Source organism: Lithobates pipiens, unplaced genomic scaffold (genome assembly GCF_037356315.1).
Source record: "Lithobates pipiens isolate NorthernLeopardFrog02 unplaced genomic scaffold, aLitPip1_a1.2 Scaffold_8, whole genome shotgun sequence".
In the NCBI taxonomy this organism is placed as follows: Eukaryota; Metazoa; Chordata; class Amphibia; order Anura; family Ranidae; genus Lithobates; species Lithobates pipiens.
In genome coordinates this window covers 633,979,271-633,999,362 of record NW_027507903.1, presented here as the reverse complement: position 1 = coordinate 633,999,362, position 20,092 = coordinate 633,979,271, and the positions used below count along the sequence as shown (strand labels likewise).

General features: G+C 45.0%; 1 protein-coding gene across 1 annotated transcript in view; it reads left to right on the top strand.

The window, feature by feature from the left end:
• The window catches only part of LOC143962424 (uncharacterized), an 83,623-nt gene extending 67,910 nt beyond the window's left edge, over positions 1-15,713 (top strand). The window contains 7 exon segments of the mRNA XM_077471701.1: positions 545-619; positions 2,070-2,162; positions 2,449-2,606; positions 2,716-2,862; positions 3,600-3,685; positions 10,122-10,226; positions 12,613-15,713. Of these exon segments, the coding sequence (XP_077327827.1) occupies positions 545-619; positions 2,070-2,162; positions 2,449-2,606; positions 2,716-2,862; positions 3,600-3,685; positions 10,122-10,226; positions 12,613-12,797 (849 nt within the window). The 3' untranslated portion in view covers positions 12,798-15,713.
• The last annotated feature ends 4,379 nt before the right edge of the window (positions 15,714-20,092 follow it).

Genomic DNA, 20,092 nt, shown 5'->3' with positions numbered 1-20,092 from the left:
CCAGTATCCTCCACTCCACCCTACTCTAAACCTCCCAGTATCCTCCACTCCATCCTACTCTAAACCTCCCAGTATCCTCTACTCCACCCTCCTCTGAACCTCTCAGTATCCTCCACTCCACCCTACTCTAAACCACCCAGTATCCTCCACTCCACCCTACTCTAAACCTCCCAGTATCCTCCACTCCACCCTACTCTAAACCTCCCAGTATCCTCCACTCCACCACACTCTGAACCTTCCACTATCCTCCACCCCACTCTGAGCCTCCCAGTGCTCCCTTTCCAGCCCAATCTGAACCTTCCCACACCCCTTATCCACCCCACTCTAAGCCTTTCTGTACCCCACTCTCCACCTCATCATGAAGCTCCTTACACCCTTCACTCCAGCCCACTCTGAACCTCCCACCCCTTTTTACTCCTCTCCATCCTACCCTGATCCTCTGCCACCCCTCCTCACACCTTCCTTCCGTTGTGGTCTAACACTCTGCCCCACCGATCCTCAAATCCGGCCATTGATACTTTTTTTTTTTTTGTCTTCCACAAAGAATATTCTGAAGAGGACAGAGGAGGGTTCAGATGCTGAACAGAACGCCAGCAAAGCCCTGGATGCCGTCTCCAAGGTACAGACGTGTTACATGGATGAGGAAGTGTTGCGTATATACTGACATAGCATGTCTTGGAATTGGGAAAGGAAAATTCCAAAACTATTATATATATATTTTTTATATAGCTCTGACATATACCACAGTGCAGTACAGAGAACATTGAGCAAGTCACATCAGTCTCTGTACCAGAGGAGCTTACACTCTAATGTCCCCCCACCGTCACACACTATTATTATGCATTTATATAGCTCTGACATATACCGCAGTGCTGTACAAAGAACACTGAGACAGTCACATCAATCTCTGAACCAGAGGAGCTTACACTCTAATGTCCCGCTATAGCCACATACTATTATTATTATTCATTTATATAGCTCTGACATATAACCACAGTGCTGTACAAAGAACACTGAGCCAGTCATCATCTGTCTCTGTTCATAGGAGCTTACACTCTAATGTCCCTCCACAGTCACACACTATTATTATACACTTGTATAGCTCTGACATATACCGCAGAGCTGTACAGAGAACACTGAACCAGTCACATCAGTCTCCATACCAGAGGAGCTTACGCTCTAATGTCCCTCCACAGTCACACACTATTATTATACATTTATATAGCTCTGACATATACCGCAGTGCTGTACAGAGAACACTGAGCCAGTCGCATCAGTCTCTGAACCACAGGAGCTTACACTCTAATGTCCCTCCACAGTCACCAGGGCCGGATTAAGAGCATCATGTGCTTGGTGCTGAGGATTTTGTGGACTTTTACTGGGCACCCTTCTGCTTTCCAAGAGCCTGTGCTGGCGTGCGCCCAAACTCGAAAGTGTGCAGCCGCACAAGCATAACACTAGGGAAGCCTGGCATTTGATTTGCCAAGTTTCTGCGAGGGCCGTGCATTGGCGTTCACTCTGAGCTGAAAGAGTGCAGCTGCGCAGGCCTAACACCATGGAAGCCTCAGACTTCTGTAAGAGCCCTGCATTGGCGTGCCCCAGGCTTCTGTTGGGACTGCTCATGCAGTGCCCATTATCAATCCCACCACCCTGCCCAAGCAGTGCATGTGGAATGCAGGGCCCGTCAGGGGAGATCTCTTCCCGTTGGCCCATTGCTTTCCATGTCCTTTTTGGATGGCTGGGCCTATATTAAGGTAGGGGCCTGGAGCTGCAGCTCCAATAGCCCCTACGTTAATCCAGCCCTGACAGTCACACACTATTATTATACGTGTATATAGCTCTGACATATACCGCAGTGCAGTACAGAGAACACTGAGACAGTCACTGCTGGGACAGCACGGCAACGTCACAATATTATTGCAGGCTCAGAAAATTCTGTCCCAGTGTTGGAAGTTTGGAAGCAAATATTTTACGGCAACACAGATTATACGGATATGTTTTATTGTTTTTAATTTTCAAGCCATCAATGACAGAATCGCATTGATAGCATGTTCTCCCGAATCCCGCAGATTATCACGGAGTGCAACCAGGAGGTGGGCCGCATGCGGCAGACAGAGGAACTGATCCAACTCTCCTCCAAGATTGATTTCGACAAAATAAAGGTCAGCTGATGTATGAAGTTTACTTCCTGTTACTTTTTTTTTTTTGCTGATGTATGTCATGGCAACATATTTTTTTTTTTTTACCTGTCAGGTACCTCGGGGGTGGAGCTTTGTGGCACATTGGTGGGGCTTTGTAGCTCCTCAGGAATGGGGCCTGTTTTTTTTTTTTTTTTTTTTCAGGAGTGGAGCCACTACTACTGCAGACGAAGGAGCCACGCTGAGGGTCTGATGGGTCATGTGTAGGAGGGTTGAGCGGTATTAATCTCCAATGCGTTTTTACTTGCAGGCCATCCCGATCATTTCTCAGAGCCGGTTCCTGGAGAAGCAAGGGGAACTGAGCGAAGTGCAGCAGAAGGGGAGTTTGTTTGGCATCAAACCTACCAAACTGATCCCAGTCTACTTCTTCCTGTTCAATGATTTCCTGCTGATCACCCAGAAGAAAGGGTACCAGACTCTCTCGTATTGTCTTCTCTTTGTCTCCCCGTCCTTCTCTCCTCTGTATCCTGCCTTCTCTACACCCCTCCATCTGAAAGCTCTACTCGTATTATTTCAGCTCTGACCGGCATGTCGTTGTGGATTATGCTCACCGTTCTCTGGTTCAACTCCAGTCCTGCCCTACAATGGAGAACAGCTTCTTCCTCACCCTACTGGAGAACCACCAGGGCAAAACCTGTGACCGGCTCTTTAAGGCACCAACACAGTGAGTAGGCTCCTCCCATTATCGGGTGACACAGTATGTCCTCCTCCTGCAGGGTGACACATATAGAAGGGGATAGGAGTCTGTTCTCCTCCTGCAGGGTGACACATATAGAAGGGGATAGGAGTCTGTTCTCCTCCTGCAGGGTGACATATATAGAAGGGGATAGGACTTTGTTCTCCTCCTGCAGGGTGACACATATAGAAGGGGATATGAGTCTGTTCTCCTCCTGCAGGGTGACACATATAGAAGGGGATAGGAGTCTTCTCTCCTCCTGCAGGGTGACACATATAGAAGGGGATAGGAGTCTGTTCTCCTCCTGCAGGGTGACACATATAGAAGGGGATATGAGTCTGTTCTCCTGCTGCAGTGTGTTGTATATAGAAGGGGATAGGAGTCTGTTCTCCTCCTACAGGGTGACGCATATAGAAGGGAATAGGAGTCTGTTCTCCTCCTGCTGCACGGTGACACATATAGAAGGGGATAGGACTTTGTTCTCGTCCTGCAGGGTGACACATATAGAAGGGGATAGGAGTCTGTTCTCCTCTTGCAGGGTGACACACATAGAAGGGGATAGGAGTCTGTTCTCCTCCTGCAGGGTGACACATATAGATGGGGATATGAGTCTGTTCTCCTCCTGCAGGGTGACACATATAGAAGGGGATACTAGTCTGTTCTCCTCCTGCAGGGTGACACATATAGACGGGGTCATTCATCTTGTCCAATATTGTTCTACTCAGGTCTGACTTGCACCGTTGGGCGGGAGCATTGCCCAGTAAGAACAGCGAAGGGTTATCGGACAGTGACACGATATACGAGGACTGGGGTGAGTTTGCTTTCTGTGATTTCCAGTGTCCCTTCATAGAGATTGGTTTTCTGTAGATCATTATGATAGTTCTCTGGCTTCAGTCACAAGTTGTTCCCTTTCATAAATGTTTACAGGTTATCACACCATAATATTCGCAGAGTTGTCCCTGAAGAGGAAGCTAGTTGACTTTGAAACGTGTTGGACATAATATGTGATTTTTGCATATAAATGAGTCTATATGTATCATATTATATGATTCTATGTTCGCGTAACTATATGACATTTTAAATATTGTTCTGTGTACCCAAATGTTCTGTATCTCGTTTATTTTATTTTTTATTTTATTTTTTACGAAACTTTATTCAATTTTACAGTTTGCATGACAAAGGTCATAACAGTGTAACCTGTGAGTTGAAGGATTTCTCAAATAGAACATGCATAACAATATATATGAGAGAAAGTATAATGAAGAGTAATGGGGGTGGGACCTTCCAGTAAATGGGCTATCAGTGGGCCCAGTTGTGTCCATCATGTAAAACAGGTCAAGAGCTCTGAGGCATCATTTCTGTATTGGGTGGTTCGTAGGCTGGGAGGACTTTAGCGATATAATTGTCCCACTTATGGTGAAAACGTGAGGATTAGTCCTGGTGAGACAGGGTTAAGTCTAGTTTTTTTTTTGTGGAGCAAGGCTGAGAGATCTGTTTTCACATCCAACATGCTGGGCTCAGACACAGATGCCCAGTGTTTGAGGATGGCTCTACTGCCCATCATATAGCAAGTGGCTAACCAGGCTTTATTGTGTTGAATAATGATCAATTGAACCTTCATGAGGATTTGAAAAGGGCAATCTAGAAAACCAAAGAGTAGAGCAAAGGGGTCTTTGTATGGTTGGATGCCTGTGATAATGTCGCGGAAATTTACCAAGTGGTTCCAGAAGTTAGATCTGCTTTGGCATGACCATAGTCTGTGGATTAGGGAAGGTTTGTTCAAGCCGCTCCATGGACACTGTTGCTGACCCGATGGATGTGTGGGTGGCAGGTGGGGGATGTATGCTCGGTGCAGGATTTTAAACTGTTGTTCCCACCAGAATTCGTTGGTGATGAAGGCACATGTTGTGTTGTAGCCTGCCAGTATATGGTCCACGGCCTCTAGTGAGTCGGGGTCTTTAAACCTAGAAACGGTAGAGCAGGAGTGGAGAGACTTGATAAGGTGAGAGTTCAGGGGTTTGTAGATATCAGAGATCTTTAACGCTTGTTTTGTGTAAGGATGTCAAGGAGTGAAGTGTTGAACCTACAGGCCCTGTAAGGGCATATACTAACGATGAAGTTGACTGCTTGTTGAGAGTACAGTTAGTGGGGGGGGGGGGAGGTAGGTTATACTGTTTCATGATTTGCTGGAACGGCAAAGCTTTACCAGAAGAAGGGTCATACAGTTGGATAAAGTTAGTAAGGCCTTGGAAGGCCCAGAGGGTGAAAGCTCCGTGTTCATGGGGTGATTATGGATAGGGAGGAATCAAGAGGAGAAAGGGGAGAGCACCAGTTTTTTCCTGGCTTCCATCCAGGCCACCAACGTGTCTCGTATAAGTGGGTTATTTTTCAGATTGGGGAGGGGGGGGAGAGAGAGAGACAGCATATTCTGCAGTGCAGCAAGATGGGAAGGCTATAAGGGGCTATCAGTTGGGATTCTAACACCAAAAAATTTGAATGATTGGATGCCTGGTTTATCCAGTCCAAACTCACTATCGAGGCATGCTAGATTGTATACCCTGATATTTGGTAGGTTGTTCCCTCCTACTTGTTTAGGAAGATATACCAGTATTTTCTGGAGGGATAATTGGGGGCAGCGACCACCCCAAAGGAAGAAAGTTTTTTTGTGGAGTTTTTGTAGGTCCTCGTTTCAGCAATAGCAGGATAGTCTGAAGGGGGATACAACAATTTCGGGGAAACTGATCATCTTGTATAAGTGACACCCCCCAAAGAGGCCCAGGTTTCCAATTCCTTGATTATTTTAGAGATGACCGGGGTGGGAAAGTTAAGACGGTATAAGTAGGGGGAAAGTTTAACGATTTTGATCCTTAAGTATGTGATGTGCGTCTTGGCTATAGGGAAGACTGAGGCAGCCGTCCATTCCGGTGGACGGGCATGATACAATGAAAGGACCTCACTCTTAGCCCTTGCACACACGATCGGAGATTCCGACGGAATGTGTCCGATCAGAGCGTTTTGTCTGCATCGGACTGTTTCCGTCGGAATATCCGTCGGACCAAATTTTCCAACTTGCCGGAAATATTTTCCAACAAAATGCTCCGATAGGACATACTCCGATCATGTGTAGAGAATTCCGATCGGACAAAGTGCCACGCATGCTCAGATCAAATTCCGACATCAAAGCTATTGGCTACTAGCCTGAACGTAGTCCCATCGTAACTAAATTACATCATCACGTTCTGAAAGATCGGATTTTCCGACAACTTTGTCCGACCGTGTGTATGCAACAGTTTTGTCGGACAAGATCTATCGGACAAGATCCGACGGACAAAATCCGATGGATTTGTTTGTCGGAATCTCCAACCGTGTGTACAAGAGCTTAGAGAAATGTATACGTAAGTCTGAACAGGCTCTGAAGTGGGAGAAGATCTGTTGGATATGTGCCATGTCTGCCTGGGGCTTGGAGGTGAAGATGAAGATATCATCAGCAAAGATTGCTGTGCGTAACTCGTGATTGCCAACCGTGATCCCATGGAGATGTGGGTGGGATAAGCGGTATCGAGACAATGGTTCCAGTGCTAAATTAAATAGAAGGGGGGGAGAGGGGGAACCCCTGCCCGGTACCTTTTTATGGAGTTGGGTTTTATTGGAAATGTGTCCAGTGGCTATCACATTCGCAGATGGGGCTGAGTACATAGTTATGATCAGATGGAGAAAAGGGCCAGTGAATCCACAACTCTGGAGAACTAACTGTAGCCATCCAAAGCTTACGCCATCGAATACCTTCCTGGAGTCAAGCATGATAATTGCTAGGTCACCGAGGGGGTTGATTCTTGCGTGTTCTAGGACTGTGAGGACTTTACAGATGTTTGCAGTGGCCAAGCATCCTTTTATAAAGCCTGCTTGTGAGGGATGGATCAAGGTGGGCATAATCAATGCCAGTCTATTGGCTATGATTTATGATAGTATTTTGGAGTCAAGACTTAGCAGGGAGATTGGGCGGTAGGATCCTGGTTTCAGCAGGATCCTTCACTTTTTTTGGGATCAATTAAATTTGGACCTGAAAGCCAGAGGGGAGGTAGTGGCCCCCGTCAAGGATTGTTTGAAAAACTGAGACTAGCATCGGCGATATGGTGTTGGAGGCCATCTTGTAAAATTCGGACGTGTAACCGTTGGGGCCCGGTGCTTTGCCATCGGCCAAACTGGCAATTGCTGTGGTGACCTCAGAGAGGACGACTGGTGTATTCAGTTGATCTAGAAGTGTCTGGTCTTCCTTTGGCAGAGGAACTTGGGCTACGAATTTTTGTGCTTTATCCTAATCAATGGGGTCAGGGTCATATAAATTGGCATAGAAGCTTTTGAGAATGTTGATGTCCTCGGGAGTGGAGGGGAAGTCTGCCTTGAGTGTCTTTCAAGGCTGGAATATGGGTAGGGTGTGATGTCCTCTGCTCAGACGGGCAAGTCGTTTCCCTGCCTTGTTACTGAATTTTTGGTATTGGAGGTCTAATAGAGATTCATGGATTTTTTTTTCTTGAGCCTCTGCCCATATATCAAAGTGAGATTTGGCCTCCGTCCAAGCCTTCCTGTGGTCGGGGAGTTATGCTGTGCTAACTGCAGTTGCGCTGTTTAAAGACAGACTTTTTATATCTCGTGAGAAAACTAGGATCCTTCCATGGAGTACTGCCTTCCCTGCCTCCCAAAAGAGGTTAGGGTTGTCACTATGTACTGAATTGGTGGCTACGTAACCCTCCCATGTTCTTTTTATGATTTTGTGGAGTTCTTGATTGTTATAAAGATATGAAGGGAAGCGCCACGTTTTGACTGTATTCTGTGGGATAAAGTCTATAAGCTTTACCTGAGACTGGGGCGTGATCGGAGATTGTCATTTCGTGGACATGGGGGTCAGATGTGTGTTTCAGAAGAGTGGTATTACAGAAGAGGTAATCGATTCTTGACAGGGTATGGTGCGGGAAAGAAAAGAAAGCGAAGTCCTTACCGTCCGGATGAGGTAACCTCCAAAGGTCAATTAGTTGTAGGCCTTCTGCAAAGTGCGAAAGAGTGGTGTCAACTATAGAAGGGGGGTGTATCCTGGGGGTGTCTGGAAGATTTACCTTCTAGGAGATACATAACTGAATTAAAGTCACCGCCGATTAGAAGTGGTAGACGTATGGAGGGGGCAAGGTGGGATGTCAATTGTTGGAAGAAATGTTTTGAAGGGTAGTTTGGGGCATAGACATTTGTGAGGACCCATTCCCAGGATAGTAGCTTCAATCTTATTGTCAATATTCGTCCGTCGGTATCACGAACGAACGGACAATGTCGCAGGGTAATTTTTTATGTATGAGTAGGAGTACTCCTGCTTTGCCCTTGACTGCTGCCGAGCTGTGAACTTGACCCACCCATAGTTTACGCATATGTGGGAAATCTGCCTTGTCCAAATGTGTTTCCTGTGATGTCCGCTTTGAGGCGTTTTAAGTGCCGTAGGATAGCCATACATTTATTGGGGGGAGCGGAGTCCCTTGACATTCCAAGAAATAATAATAATAATGTAGCTGGGGGCGATGTTGTGAATGGCCTTGTATGTTATGGTTAGCATTTTAAATTTTACACAGTGGGGTAGGGGAAGCCAGTGAAGGGATTGGCAGAGAAGGGTGGGAGTCACGGATCGGTTAGTGAGGTGTATTAGTCTAACAGCAGAATTCATAATAGACTGAAGGAGGGATAGCCTGAGTAAGGGTAGGCCATTAAGGAGAGAGTCGCAGTAGTCAAGACGGGAAATAATCAAGGAATGAATAAGTTGCTTTGTGGTGTCATTAGTCGGAAGGGTCGAATTTTGGAGATGTTGCGGAGTTTAAGGCGGCAGGATTTAGCCAGTGATTGGATGTGGGGGCTGAAGGAGAGGTCAGAGTCAAGGATTACACACAGCACCCCCTGGCATGTGTGGAGGGACCAATGGTTGTGTTGTTGATCTTAATGGTAAAGTCATGAGGGGGGGACCGGGAAGGAGGAAATATAGCAAGCTCAGTTTTAGTAAGATTGAGTTTGAGAAAGTGGTGTGACATCCATACTGATATGTCATTCAGTAAGTTTGAGATCTGTGAGGAGATCGAGGGGGTGAGTTGAGTGGAGAGATAGATCTGGGTGTCATCGGTGTAGAGGTGGTATTGGAAGCCATGGGAGGTTATCAGCTGGCCCAGGAAAGAGGTATAGAGCGAGAATAGGAGGGGCCCAAGGACGGAGCCTTGGGATACCCCAACACAGAGAGGAAGAGGAGCGGAGAAGATGGAGTTGTACGTGACACTGAAAGTGTGCTGAGATAGGTAGGAGGAGAACCAGGATAAAGCAGAATCATAGAGGCCAAGGGAGTGTAGTTTGCTGAGGAGGAGCAGGTGGTCAACTGTGTCGAAGGCAGCAGAGAGGTCTGAGTATGAGTATGGAGTAATGGTCATTGGTTTTAGCAGTTAGTAGTTCATTAGTGAGTTTTAGTAGGGCAGTGAAATGTTGTGGGTGGAAGCTGGACTATAGGGGGTAGTGAAGGTTGTTGTCCATGAGGTAGCGACTCATTTGGTCATGGACAAAGGCGTTCGATGAGCTTGGAGGCAAATGGGAGCAGGGAGATGGGTCTTAAGTTATTCAAACACGTGGGGCCTAGTGAGGGTTCTTCAAGTATGGGGGTAACCAGTGCATGTTTGAGCACATTTCCCGGAGGAGAGGGAGAGGTTGAAGATGTGGGTTAGGGAGTTTAGGATAGAGTGGGAAGGTGGTTGCAGTAATTGTGAGGGGACAGGTGGCGAGGTGGGCCATGGAGTGGAGTTTATCAATTTGGTAACTGGGCAGAAGGAAGAGAGTATTGAATGCGGTGTTGGTTAACAAAATGTATACATTTTTATTAGAAGAATAAATACCGTCTTGAGCTTAAAGTCCCACCCCCTCCCGGGGGAATCCTAAGACTTGGTAAAGATTTGATCAGAAATGTGTGCTGGATTATCCTACCGTGGCACTGGCTGTAGCTTGAACAAGCATTATCAGGCTTTAGCCAGCAGAGTTTTCACTTCGGGATACTGAAGCTTGCTAAATGTAAGCCAAAGCCGCTAAAAGCTTGTTTAAAGCACCAGCTATTGCCGCTTTTAAAATCTGTGGTTTGCCCCAGGTTGGCACAGAGCGTGCTGGTTCTGCCCCTCCATGTTGCTCAGATTGTCGCTCTTTTTATACATTTCTGATCTAACGCCCTTTCCCTTCATCACCAGATTGCCCCCAGGTACATTGCGTGGAGCAGTACACCGCCGTGCAGGCCGATGAGCTGAACCTGGAGCCCTCTGACATCATTAATGTGCTGCGCAAAACATCCGAAGGTGAGAGCAAAAAAAGTGGGGAGGGGATGTAAGGAAGTGCTATAGGACAGAGTGCTAATCAATATGTGTGATTGGCGTGAAATGGAGAATGTTGGGTTCCCATCTCAAATTGATCAACCCCCCACCCCCCATCTCAGATGTATCACCCTCCCATCTCAAATGGATCAAACCCCCCCCCCCCCCATCTCAGATGTATCACCCTCCCATCTCAAATGAATCAACCTCCCCCCATCTCAAATGAATCGACACCCCCATCTCAAATGTATCATCAACCTCCCCCCCATCTCACATGTATCATCAACCCCCCCATTTAAAATTAATCAACCCCGCCCATCTCAAACTAATCAACCTCCCCATCTCAAATGTATCGACCCCCCCCTTCCCCCATCTCAAATGTATCATCAACCCCCCCAACTCAAATGAATCAACCCCCCCATCTCAAATGAATCAATCCATCCCATCTCAAATGTATCAACCCCCCCATCTCAAACGAATCAACCTCCCCATCTCAAATGTATCGATCCCCCCCTCCCCCATCTCAAATGTATCATCAGCCCCCCCCATCTCAAATGTATTATCAACCCCCCGCAGCTCAAATGAATCAACCCCCCATCTCAAGTGAATCAACACCCCCCCCCCAAACTCAAATGAATCAACCCTCCCCACCTCAAATGAATCAAGCCTGCCATTTCAAGTTAATCAACCCCCACCCCATGTCAAATGAACCAACCCCCCAACTCAAATGAATCAACCCCCCCAACTCAAATGAATCAACCCCCCCAACTCAAATGAATCAACCCCCTCATATCGAATGAATCAACCCCCCCCCCCCCCCATCTCGAATGAATCAACCCCTACCCATCTCCATTGGCTTTTCTGCATAAAAGAGGTCAATAGTATGCTTAACCACTTCCCACCCAGTCTATGGCAAAATGACGGCCGGGCGGGCACGCAGAGCAGCGATCGGTGGTACGGTGCATCAGTCTGACACACCGCATCACTGATCTCAGTAAAGAGCCTCTAACGTAGGCTCTTTACCACGTGATCAGCCGTGTCCAATCACAGTATAAACAAGAAAAGCTGTTTATCGGATTTTCCTCACTCGCATCTAACATATGCAAGTAGAGGAGAGCCGATCGCTGCTTTCCTGACAGGGGGGGGGGGGGGGGTCTTGCTGATCATGGATGGCCACCAGGTATGCAACCCTGAACCACCAGGGATGCCAATCAGTGCCCATCAGCAATGCCTGCCAGTGCCATCAGTGATGCCTATCAGTGTCCATCAGTGCAGCCTTTCAGTGTCGCTTATCAGTGCCACCTCATTAGTACCACCTCGTTGGTGCCACTTCATCAGTGCCCATCAGTGAAGGAGAAAAACTACTTTTTCACAACATTTTAGAACAGAAACAAAGAAAAACTTAAATTTTTTTCTAAATGTTTTGTCTTTTTTTATTTGTTTAGCAATAAAACAAAAAAAAAGACCAGACGTGATCAATTACCACAAAAAGAAATCTCTATTTGTGGGGGTACAGTGTAGCATGACCGCGCAATTGTCATTTAAAAAGTGACAGCTCTGAAAGCTGAAAATTGGCCTGGGCAGCAAGGGTGGAACGTGCCCGGTGTTAAAGAAGTGGTTAAAGGGAGAATTACTGCTCCGGGGGGTCTAACAGTTCGGTTGGTGACGCAATATTCATGGAGTCAGTCCTCAGCCCCCTTCAGACCACAACCCCCCCCCCTTACATCACTGTGCCCGTTTACAATGCAGTCCCCTTTACAAAAATGTGTGTGTGTGTGTGTGTGTGGGGGGGGGGGGGGGTTGGCTGTGATTGGAAGGGGACATTCACCTCCCGCAGTGTGGCCTGGTCATCCACAGACCGGTGCCGGTCCATCACCCGGGGGTTGGGATCCCTGTCCTATATAACAATATGCAGGAGGCAGATAGGGCACATTTTACCTCCATGGGGGAATTAGCCATCAAATATATATTATATTTGATGTCCAAAAAAAATTAGCATTTTGTTCTGTGCAATAAATTATTGGTTATCGTGTAACATGGTGATATGAAGATATCAATACAATTGGAAAAAGTGACGTGGAAGGGTCTGCTGAAAATATTGTAACCGCTTCAGCCCTGCTATTTCACTCCCCTAAGGTTTTTTTGAATGGGTGGGTGTTGCAGTTGGCAGCTGGAGCGCTCAATCTCTGAGGGCCAGTGACTCTGGCACACTAGATTGGAGTTATGCTGCAGCTTTCATTCATGCCCCTACGAAAACCAACATCTTTTAGTAGAAAATATTCTTAAAACCAAGAAATAAAAACAATGATTATTCTAAATATTGTATGTAGATGCGTATTACTTGCAAAGCTGACTGTTTTTTCATCCTCAGGTTGGTATGAGGGTATCCGGCTTTCCGATGGCAAGAAGGGCTGGTTTCCCGCCCGCTACGTCCAGGAGATCACCAATGAGCACGTCAGGAGGAGGAACCTTCGGGAGCGATATCGTGTTCTGCAGGCTGCACGGCAGATAGTCACCCAGACTACCGACGTCAAGAAGAAATCTAGTTCAGCTTGAGCCCTCGAGTTACGTTATTGGGCAAGCAAACACTGATAGATGTTTGGACCTAACAATGAGGCTGGGTTTTATTGTGCAACCATTGAAGGAGGAAAAAAAAAGCTTGGTTCTACAACCAACCGGAAAAAGCTGAAGGTCGATTTGAGGATTGGCCAGAAACTGCTGCTAGATTTCTGTCCACAGTTGGATGCATCCATATCTGTTTTCTGGAAGAGCACAAATGTCCCATAAAAGGGGACCAACTTTATTTTAAGCACAAGTAGTGACCAAGGATCTCTGAGAATTTCCAGGTCTCCTGAAAAGTTTGAAAGTTTGTGTTGGGCTTCAAAGGAGTCATTGTTCTCGTCAGGTTGCTTTCATTTCAATCAACGTTCACTTAGTCTTTCTGATTTTCGAAGTGATCCAAATTTGGCCTTGGATCTTCTTCATGCAGGATAATGGAGGGAGAACTATAACAGTGCCACAATGTGAAGGAAATAAATTGTCTAATCTTGGATAGTGAACCTTATCATAGTTTAGTTGCAATACCTTGTTACTTTCACATCAGTCAGGACCAGTGTGGAAAAGCAAAACCGAGAAACGTATTTGCTTGGCACTCCAATGGAGGGTCACCAAGCTTTGGCCAAATAAATTCTCATATTTCCAAAAGTATTAAGTGACTGGACACTAAAAGATTTTAGGACTGTCTTCATTCCTAGGACAAGAAAAAAAATCCCAAATCATTTGGAGCTAGTTTTCAGCTCTCTGCTTCTTGAATGAGGTCAAAAATTGTACTCAAGTTCCTTGTTCAAATTTGACTTGTTTATCAAAAGGTCCTCTAGGGTTATTAAACTTAATAGCATTTGTTTTTAATGGACTTAAAGAAAAGGATGTTTTGCAGGAAATAATTTCAACATCTTGGCAAAACCTTGGACACCTCCCATGGTGGACTTGCCAATCTCGTTGTAGACCAGTTTCGTTGTGGTGTTACTGAGATCATGGACCAATTTCCCAGGTTAGACTCAAAATAGTACTACTCAACTTTTGTAGTCAAGGACCGGACAGCAACATGTTCTGATTTGATTGCCAAATACATCCAAACCTAAACATTTAAATATCACCATAGACTCTCAAAAACCTAATCAACGTTCTCATTACAAAATGAGGAAGTCTAAGAAAATCCACGGTCTTAGCCTTTGATACTGGGGTTACAAATTTCATAATGTTCTCTCGCAATCTTCATGGAGCTGTTTCTCTTATTAAAAAAATGATCAGTCTTTTCTGGGCATAAAGAACCTTTTGCATCTTAAATTTCTTGACGAGGACCTAGTACACAAGGCTAACTTGCTGGATACAAGGTTGCTGTTGTGTGGTTTTAGACTGTTGCATGATGTCTATCTTCTCTACACTTTCACCGGTAGTGAGGTTTTCATTACAACGCCAACTGGGATATCAAGAAACGTTTTCTCTTCCAGGATTTGAAAATTAACTTTGCTTTTTGGCCTTGACGAGGACCTGGAACACAAGGCTAACTGACAGGGTGCGAGGCCACTGCTGTGTGATCAGATATTAGACCGTTCCATGGTGTCTATCTTCTCTTAGACCAGTTTCACCAGTGGTGTGGCTTACTCTTCTGGGATTTACAAGGAACCATTCATTTCAGTCTTGATGAGGCCTGGAACAAAGGGCTAACTTGCAGGATACAAGGTCGCTGTTGCGTGGTCATATCTTGGACTGTTCCATGGTGTCTATCTTCTCTTAGACCAGTTTCACCAGTGGTGAGGCTTACTCTTCCGGGATTTACAAGGAACCATTCATTTCAGTCTTGATGAGGCCTGGAACAAAGGGCTAACTTGCAGGATACAAGGTCGCTGTTGCGTGGTCATATCTTAGACTGTTCCATGGTGGCTATCTTTTTTTAGACCAGTTCCACCAGTGGTGAGACTTTCATGTCAATGCAAACTGGTAAGGATATTAAGGAACATTTACTCTTTCAGAATTTACAAGGAACCTTTGATTTCAGTCTTGATGAGGACTTCGTACACAGGGCTAACTTGCAGGATACAAGGTCACTGTTGCATGGGCATATCCTAGGCTGTGCCATGGTGTCTATCTTTTCTTAGACCAGTTCCACCAGTGTCTAGGCTTTCATGTTAATGCAAACTGGTAAGGATATTAAGGAACATTTACTCTTTCAGGATTTATAAGGAACCTTTGATTTCAGTCTTGATGAGGACTTCATACACAGGGCTAACTTGCAGGATACAAGGTCACTGTTGCATGGGCATATCTTAGACTGTGCCATGGTGTCTAGACCAGTTTCACCAGTGGTGAGGCTTTCATCTCAAAGCAAACTGGTAAGGATATCAAGGAACGTTTACTCTTCCAGGATTTACAAGGAACCTTTGATTTCAGTCTTGAAGACCTCGTACATAGGGCTAACTTGCAGGATACAAGGTCGTTGTTGCGTGTTTTTATCTTGGACTGGTCCATGATGTCTGTCTTTTCTTAGACCAGTTCCACCAGTGGTGAGGCTTTCATGTCAACACAAACCGTTAAAGATATAGGGGGAAGTTTACTCTGCCAGGATTTACAAAGCTGTCTAATTTTATAAATCACCTAAAGACCGAGAAGAACAAATTTAAGGACAATGCCCTGATCTGTGTTTATCTGGAACTTACAAATTCATCTCAAGTATGGAAATGTTCGCACTGCCAGTTTTGAATGTACTGTAATGCAAAAGAAGGATTTTACATCAGGTTTTTGTTCGTGGTTAGATTATGTGAGTTGTATGTGAGGGCGACAGAAATGGGGGGGAAGGGGGTCTTTTGTGTGTCATGCAGGGAAAAATGTGCTGTATATTTTGAAACTGCCAAAAACATTGTCTTGTAACGTTATTTCTTGTCAAGTGAAGTAAACTTTTTTCCTCTGCTAGAATTTGTCTCTTGTCATGTGTGGAGGGAAGGTTATGAGCCAAATCTTTGAACGTTGGCCTTGCTTAAAGTGCACCTGTCTGAATCACTGTCTTAGAGCAAGCATGCAGATACTGAATTCAGAGTAAAGTCAAGACAGTGACTTACAGCGACGAAGATACTGGAGCACTAGGACAGCCAGGCAACTAGCATTCCCAGAAGGAGGTCACCTGGGGAAACCTACATATTATTCTCAATGCAGGTTTACTTCAATTGTAGAGCAGTGCTGCAAAGTTATTGTTGGAAGATCAGCAGTCAGAAACCAGCAAAAAAAGTCAGGGAGCCTTAAAATCACTGGCCTCAGATAGTGGAGGAGGAAGCAGTGCTGGATCAGTAATCTGTATTTAAGGTGCCAGATAGTGGAGGAGGAAGCGGTGCTGGATCAGTAATCTGTATTTAAGGTGCCAGATAGTGGAGGAGGAAGCGGTGCTGGATCAGTAATCTGTATTTAAGGTGCCAGATAGTGGAGGAGGAAGCAGTGCTGGATCAGTAATCTGTATTTAAGGTGCCAGATAGTGGAGGAGGAAGCGGTGCTGGATCAGTAATCTGTATACAGATAGTGGATGAGGAAGCAGTGCTGGATCAGTAATTTGTATATAACGTGTCAGATAGTGGAGGAGGAAGCAGTGCTGGATCAGTAATCTGTATATAAGGTGTAAGAAAACAAGGAAAAATCGCGCTACAGACTATAAATACAAGGAAATTTGAAATCAACCAAATTCACCATAAAAAGGAGAAAAGGCTCTCCAATAGTGTAAAATTGCTTATTTAATAAAAGGTTAAAACTAAAAAACACACTTACAATCAGACAGTGTGATATGACATAAACAAGTGGGAAAGTGTGACATGCTGATCATTGCCTTGTGAACTGTACCGGTTGGAGAAGGAGAGACCTGTGGAGACCAGCGTACGGCTGACGCTTCCCACTTGTTTATGCCATATCTCACTGCCTGATTGTAAGTGTGTTTTTTAGTTTTAACCTTTTATTAAATAAGCAATTTTACACTATTGGAGCGCCTTTTCTCCTTTTTATGGTGAATTTGGTAATCTGCACATACTGGAAGCCCGTTTGAACCATGACCCCGAAAGAGGGCGGAGCTCTGGAGGATTGAAGAATATGTGTGACGTGATCTGATCTTTTGATGTGCAAATAATTTTTGGACATCTGGTAAGGAGCCAATCTTGACCTTTGGTGGTGGTACACTGCGTTATGTTTCACGGTTTTGGAATATGAAGCAAGGCATCAGAATTTTTTGGACACTATAATCAACACGTGGTGTTTGGTATCTGATAATAATTGATCCCATAAGTTGGATCTGTTTTGAGGACAATTATATGAGGACACACTTAACTGTTAACAAGGACACTTTTGATTGTTTTTTCATATGTGCAATTTTGCCTATTTTTTCTCTAATTTTTAGAATATTAATATTTAAGTTTATATGCAATTCACAATTGTAACTATGGGCCAGTGGTAGTCACGTTCACTATGAATGTTTAATCACTTGTGCACTATACTCATTTTTTATTTTTTATCTTTAAACGCTGTTACCCAGTTGGAATACTGGTATCACGTGGAAAGTGTGTGTATTTAGAGAGCGCGGTTCTTCTGGTTTAAAATTATCTGTATATAAGGTGACAGATAGTGGAGGAGGAAGCGGTGCTGGATCAGTCATCTGTAAATAAAATGACATATAGTGAAGGGGGAAGATAGTGGAGGAGGAAGCAGTGCTGGATCAGTAGTCTTATATAAGGTGACATATAGTGGAGGAGGAAGCAGTGCTGCGTCAGTAATCTCTATATAAGATGACAGATAGTGGAGGAGGAAGCAGTGCTGGATCAGTCATCTGTATATAAGGTGACAGTGCATGAGGGAAGCGGTGCTCGATCAGTAATCTGTATATAAGGTGACAGATAGTGGAGGAGGAAGCAGTGCTTGATCAGTAATCTGTGTATAAGATGACAGATAGTGGAGGAGGAAGTGGTGCTGGATCAGTAATCTGTATATAAGGTGACAGATAGTGGAGGAGGAAGCAGTGATGGATCAGTAATCTGTATAGTGGAGGAGAAAGCAGTGATGGATCAGTAATCTGTATAGTGGAGGAGGAAGCAGTGATGGATCAGTAATCTGTATAGTGGAGGAGGAAGCAGTGATGGATCAGTAATCTGTATAGTGGAGGAGGAAGCAGTGATGGATCAGTAATCTGTATAGTGGAGGAGGAAGCAGTGCTGGATCAGTAATCTGTATAGTGGAGGAGGAAGCAGTGCTGGATCAGTAATCTGTATAGTGGAGGAGGAAGCAGTGCTGGATCAGTAATCTGTATAGTGGAGGAGGAAGCGGTGATGGGTCAGTAATCTGTATAGTGGAGGAGGAAGCGGTGATGGGTCAGTAATCTGTATAGTGGAGGAGGAAGCGGTGATGGATCAGTAATCTGTATAGTGGAAGAGGAAGCAGTGATGGATCAGTAATCTGTATAGTGGAGGAGGAAGCAGTGATGGATCAGTAATCTGTATAGTGGAGGAGGAAGCGGTGATGGATCAGTAATCTGTATAGTGGAGGAGGAAGCGGTGATGGATCAGTAATCTGTATAATGGAGGAGGAAGCGGTGCTGGATCAGTAATCTGTATAGTGGAGGAGGAAGCAGTGCTGGATCAGTAATCTGTGTATAAGGTGACAGATAGTGGAGGAGGAAGCGGTGCTGGGTCAGTAATCTGTATAGTGGAGGAGGAAGCAGTGCTGAATCAGTAATCTGTATAGTGGAGGAGGAAGCAGTGCTGGATCAGTAATCTGTATAGTGGAGGAGGAAGCAGTGCTGGATCAGTAATCTGTATATAAGGTGACAGATAGTGGAGGAGGAAGCGGTGATGGGTCAGTAATCTGTATAGTGGAGGAGGAAGCAGTGCTGGATCAGTAATCTGTATATAAGGTGACAGATAGTGGAGGAGGAAGCGGTGCTGGGTCAGTAATCTGTATAGTGGAGGAGGAAGCAGTGCTGGGTCAGTAATCTGTATAGTGGAGGAGGAAGCAGTGATGGATCAGTAATCTGTATAGTGGAGGAGGAAGCAGTGCTGGATCAGTAATCTGTATATAAGGTGACAGATAGTGGAGGAGGAAGTCAGCGATGAGGACATATCAGGGCAGATAATAGGTGTTGCAGTGACTTGTAAGGAATTTTCAAGGTGATAATATGAAGAATCGTGTAGGAAGGGGGCGGGGAAATGACATTTCCAGCTGTGAGTTTCTATATAAAGGGGAGTAGCAATGAAGTGAGATGGTCTCTGGGAGTGATGATGACCTCTATATGACCTGTATATGGCAGGCAATACACAGATCAATGGCACTGCGTGGAAATGCGGTCAGGTTTGGGTGCGGTTTAGCTACTAGGAATGCGGTTAACATGCAATGTACAGGTATAATATACATGACGTTATACTGCCACCTTGTGGTCGTGCCAACTTATTGCAGGATAGAGAAATATGGTTAATTTACAAATGTGCACATCTAACCACTTGACCTCTGGAAGATTTACCCCCTCTTCATGACCAGACCATTAAAAAAAAAAAAATTGCGATAAGGCACTGCATTACATTAACTGACTATCGCACAGTCATACAGCGCGGTACCCAAGTAAAATTTAGATAATATTTTCCCACAAATAGAGCTTTCTTTTGGTGGTATTTGATTTTTTTTTTTTATTATTATTTTTGCGCTATAAACATAAAAAAAGCTATTTTGAAAAAAAATAAATATATAAAAAGCTAAAGTAATGCCCCCATTATTTTTTTTTGTCCTACCTAAAACACACCGACACTAATTTAAATCCTGCCCAAAATATACTGACCCCGATCTTGGCCTTTTGAACCTTACTTCACCCGACCTCTGACCCTGACCTTAATCCTAGATTTTTCTTTTATTTTTTTCATATATATTTATTATTATTTTCTTCTTCTTTTTAAATCTTTGACACACTTTTTTTTCTCTTTGCAAGGAAAGAGAGAGATGCAATGTATCTCTCTACTCCATCCACAGAGAGAGAGAGAGAGAGAAACGCGGGGGCGGGCTTCTAAATGACTGGTCACTGTGGTATCCAATCAGAGGCTACCACAGAGATCAGGTGACCAGTTCTGTAATGATAGATGCTGCGTTTGGATGCCTATCAGGCGTCCAATCATAGGAGAGGACAAGAGGAGCGGACGGGAGAAGACAGCGAGGACATGGAGGAAACCGCTCGCCGCTGTCACCCGCTTCCCCACCAAGACAAGGTAAGTGCCGGGCGGGGGGCCCAGTGGCAGCATTCGATTGGCACAGTGGCAGCATTCAATGGGAATAGTGTGAGCATTTGA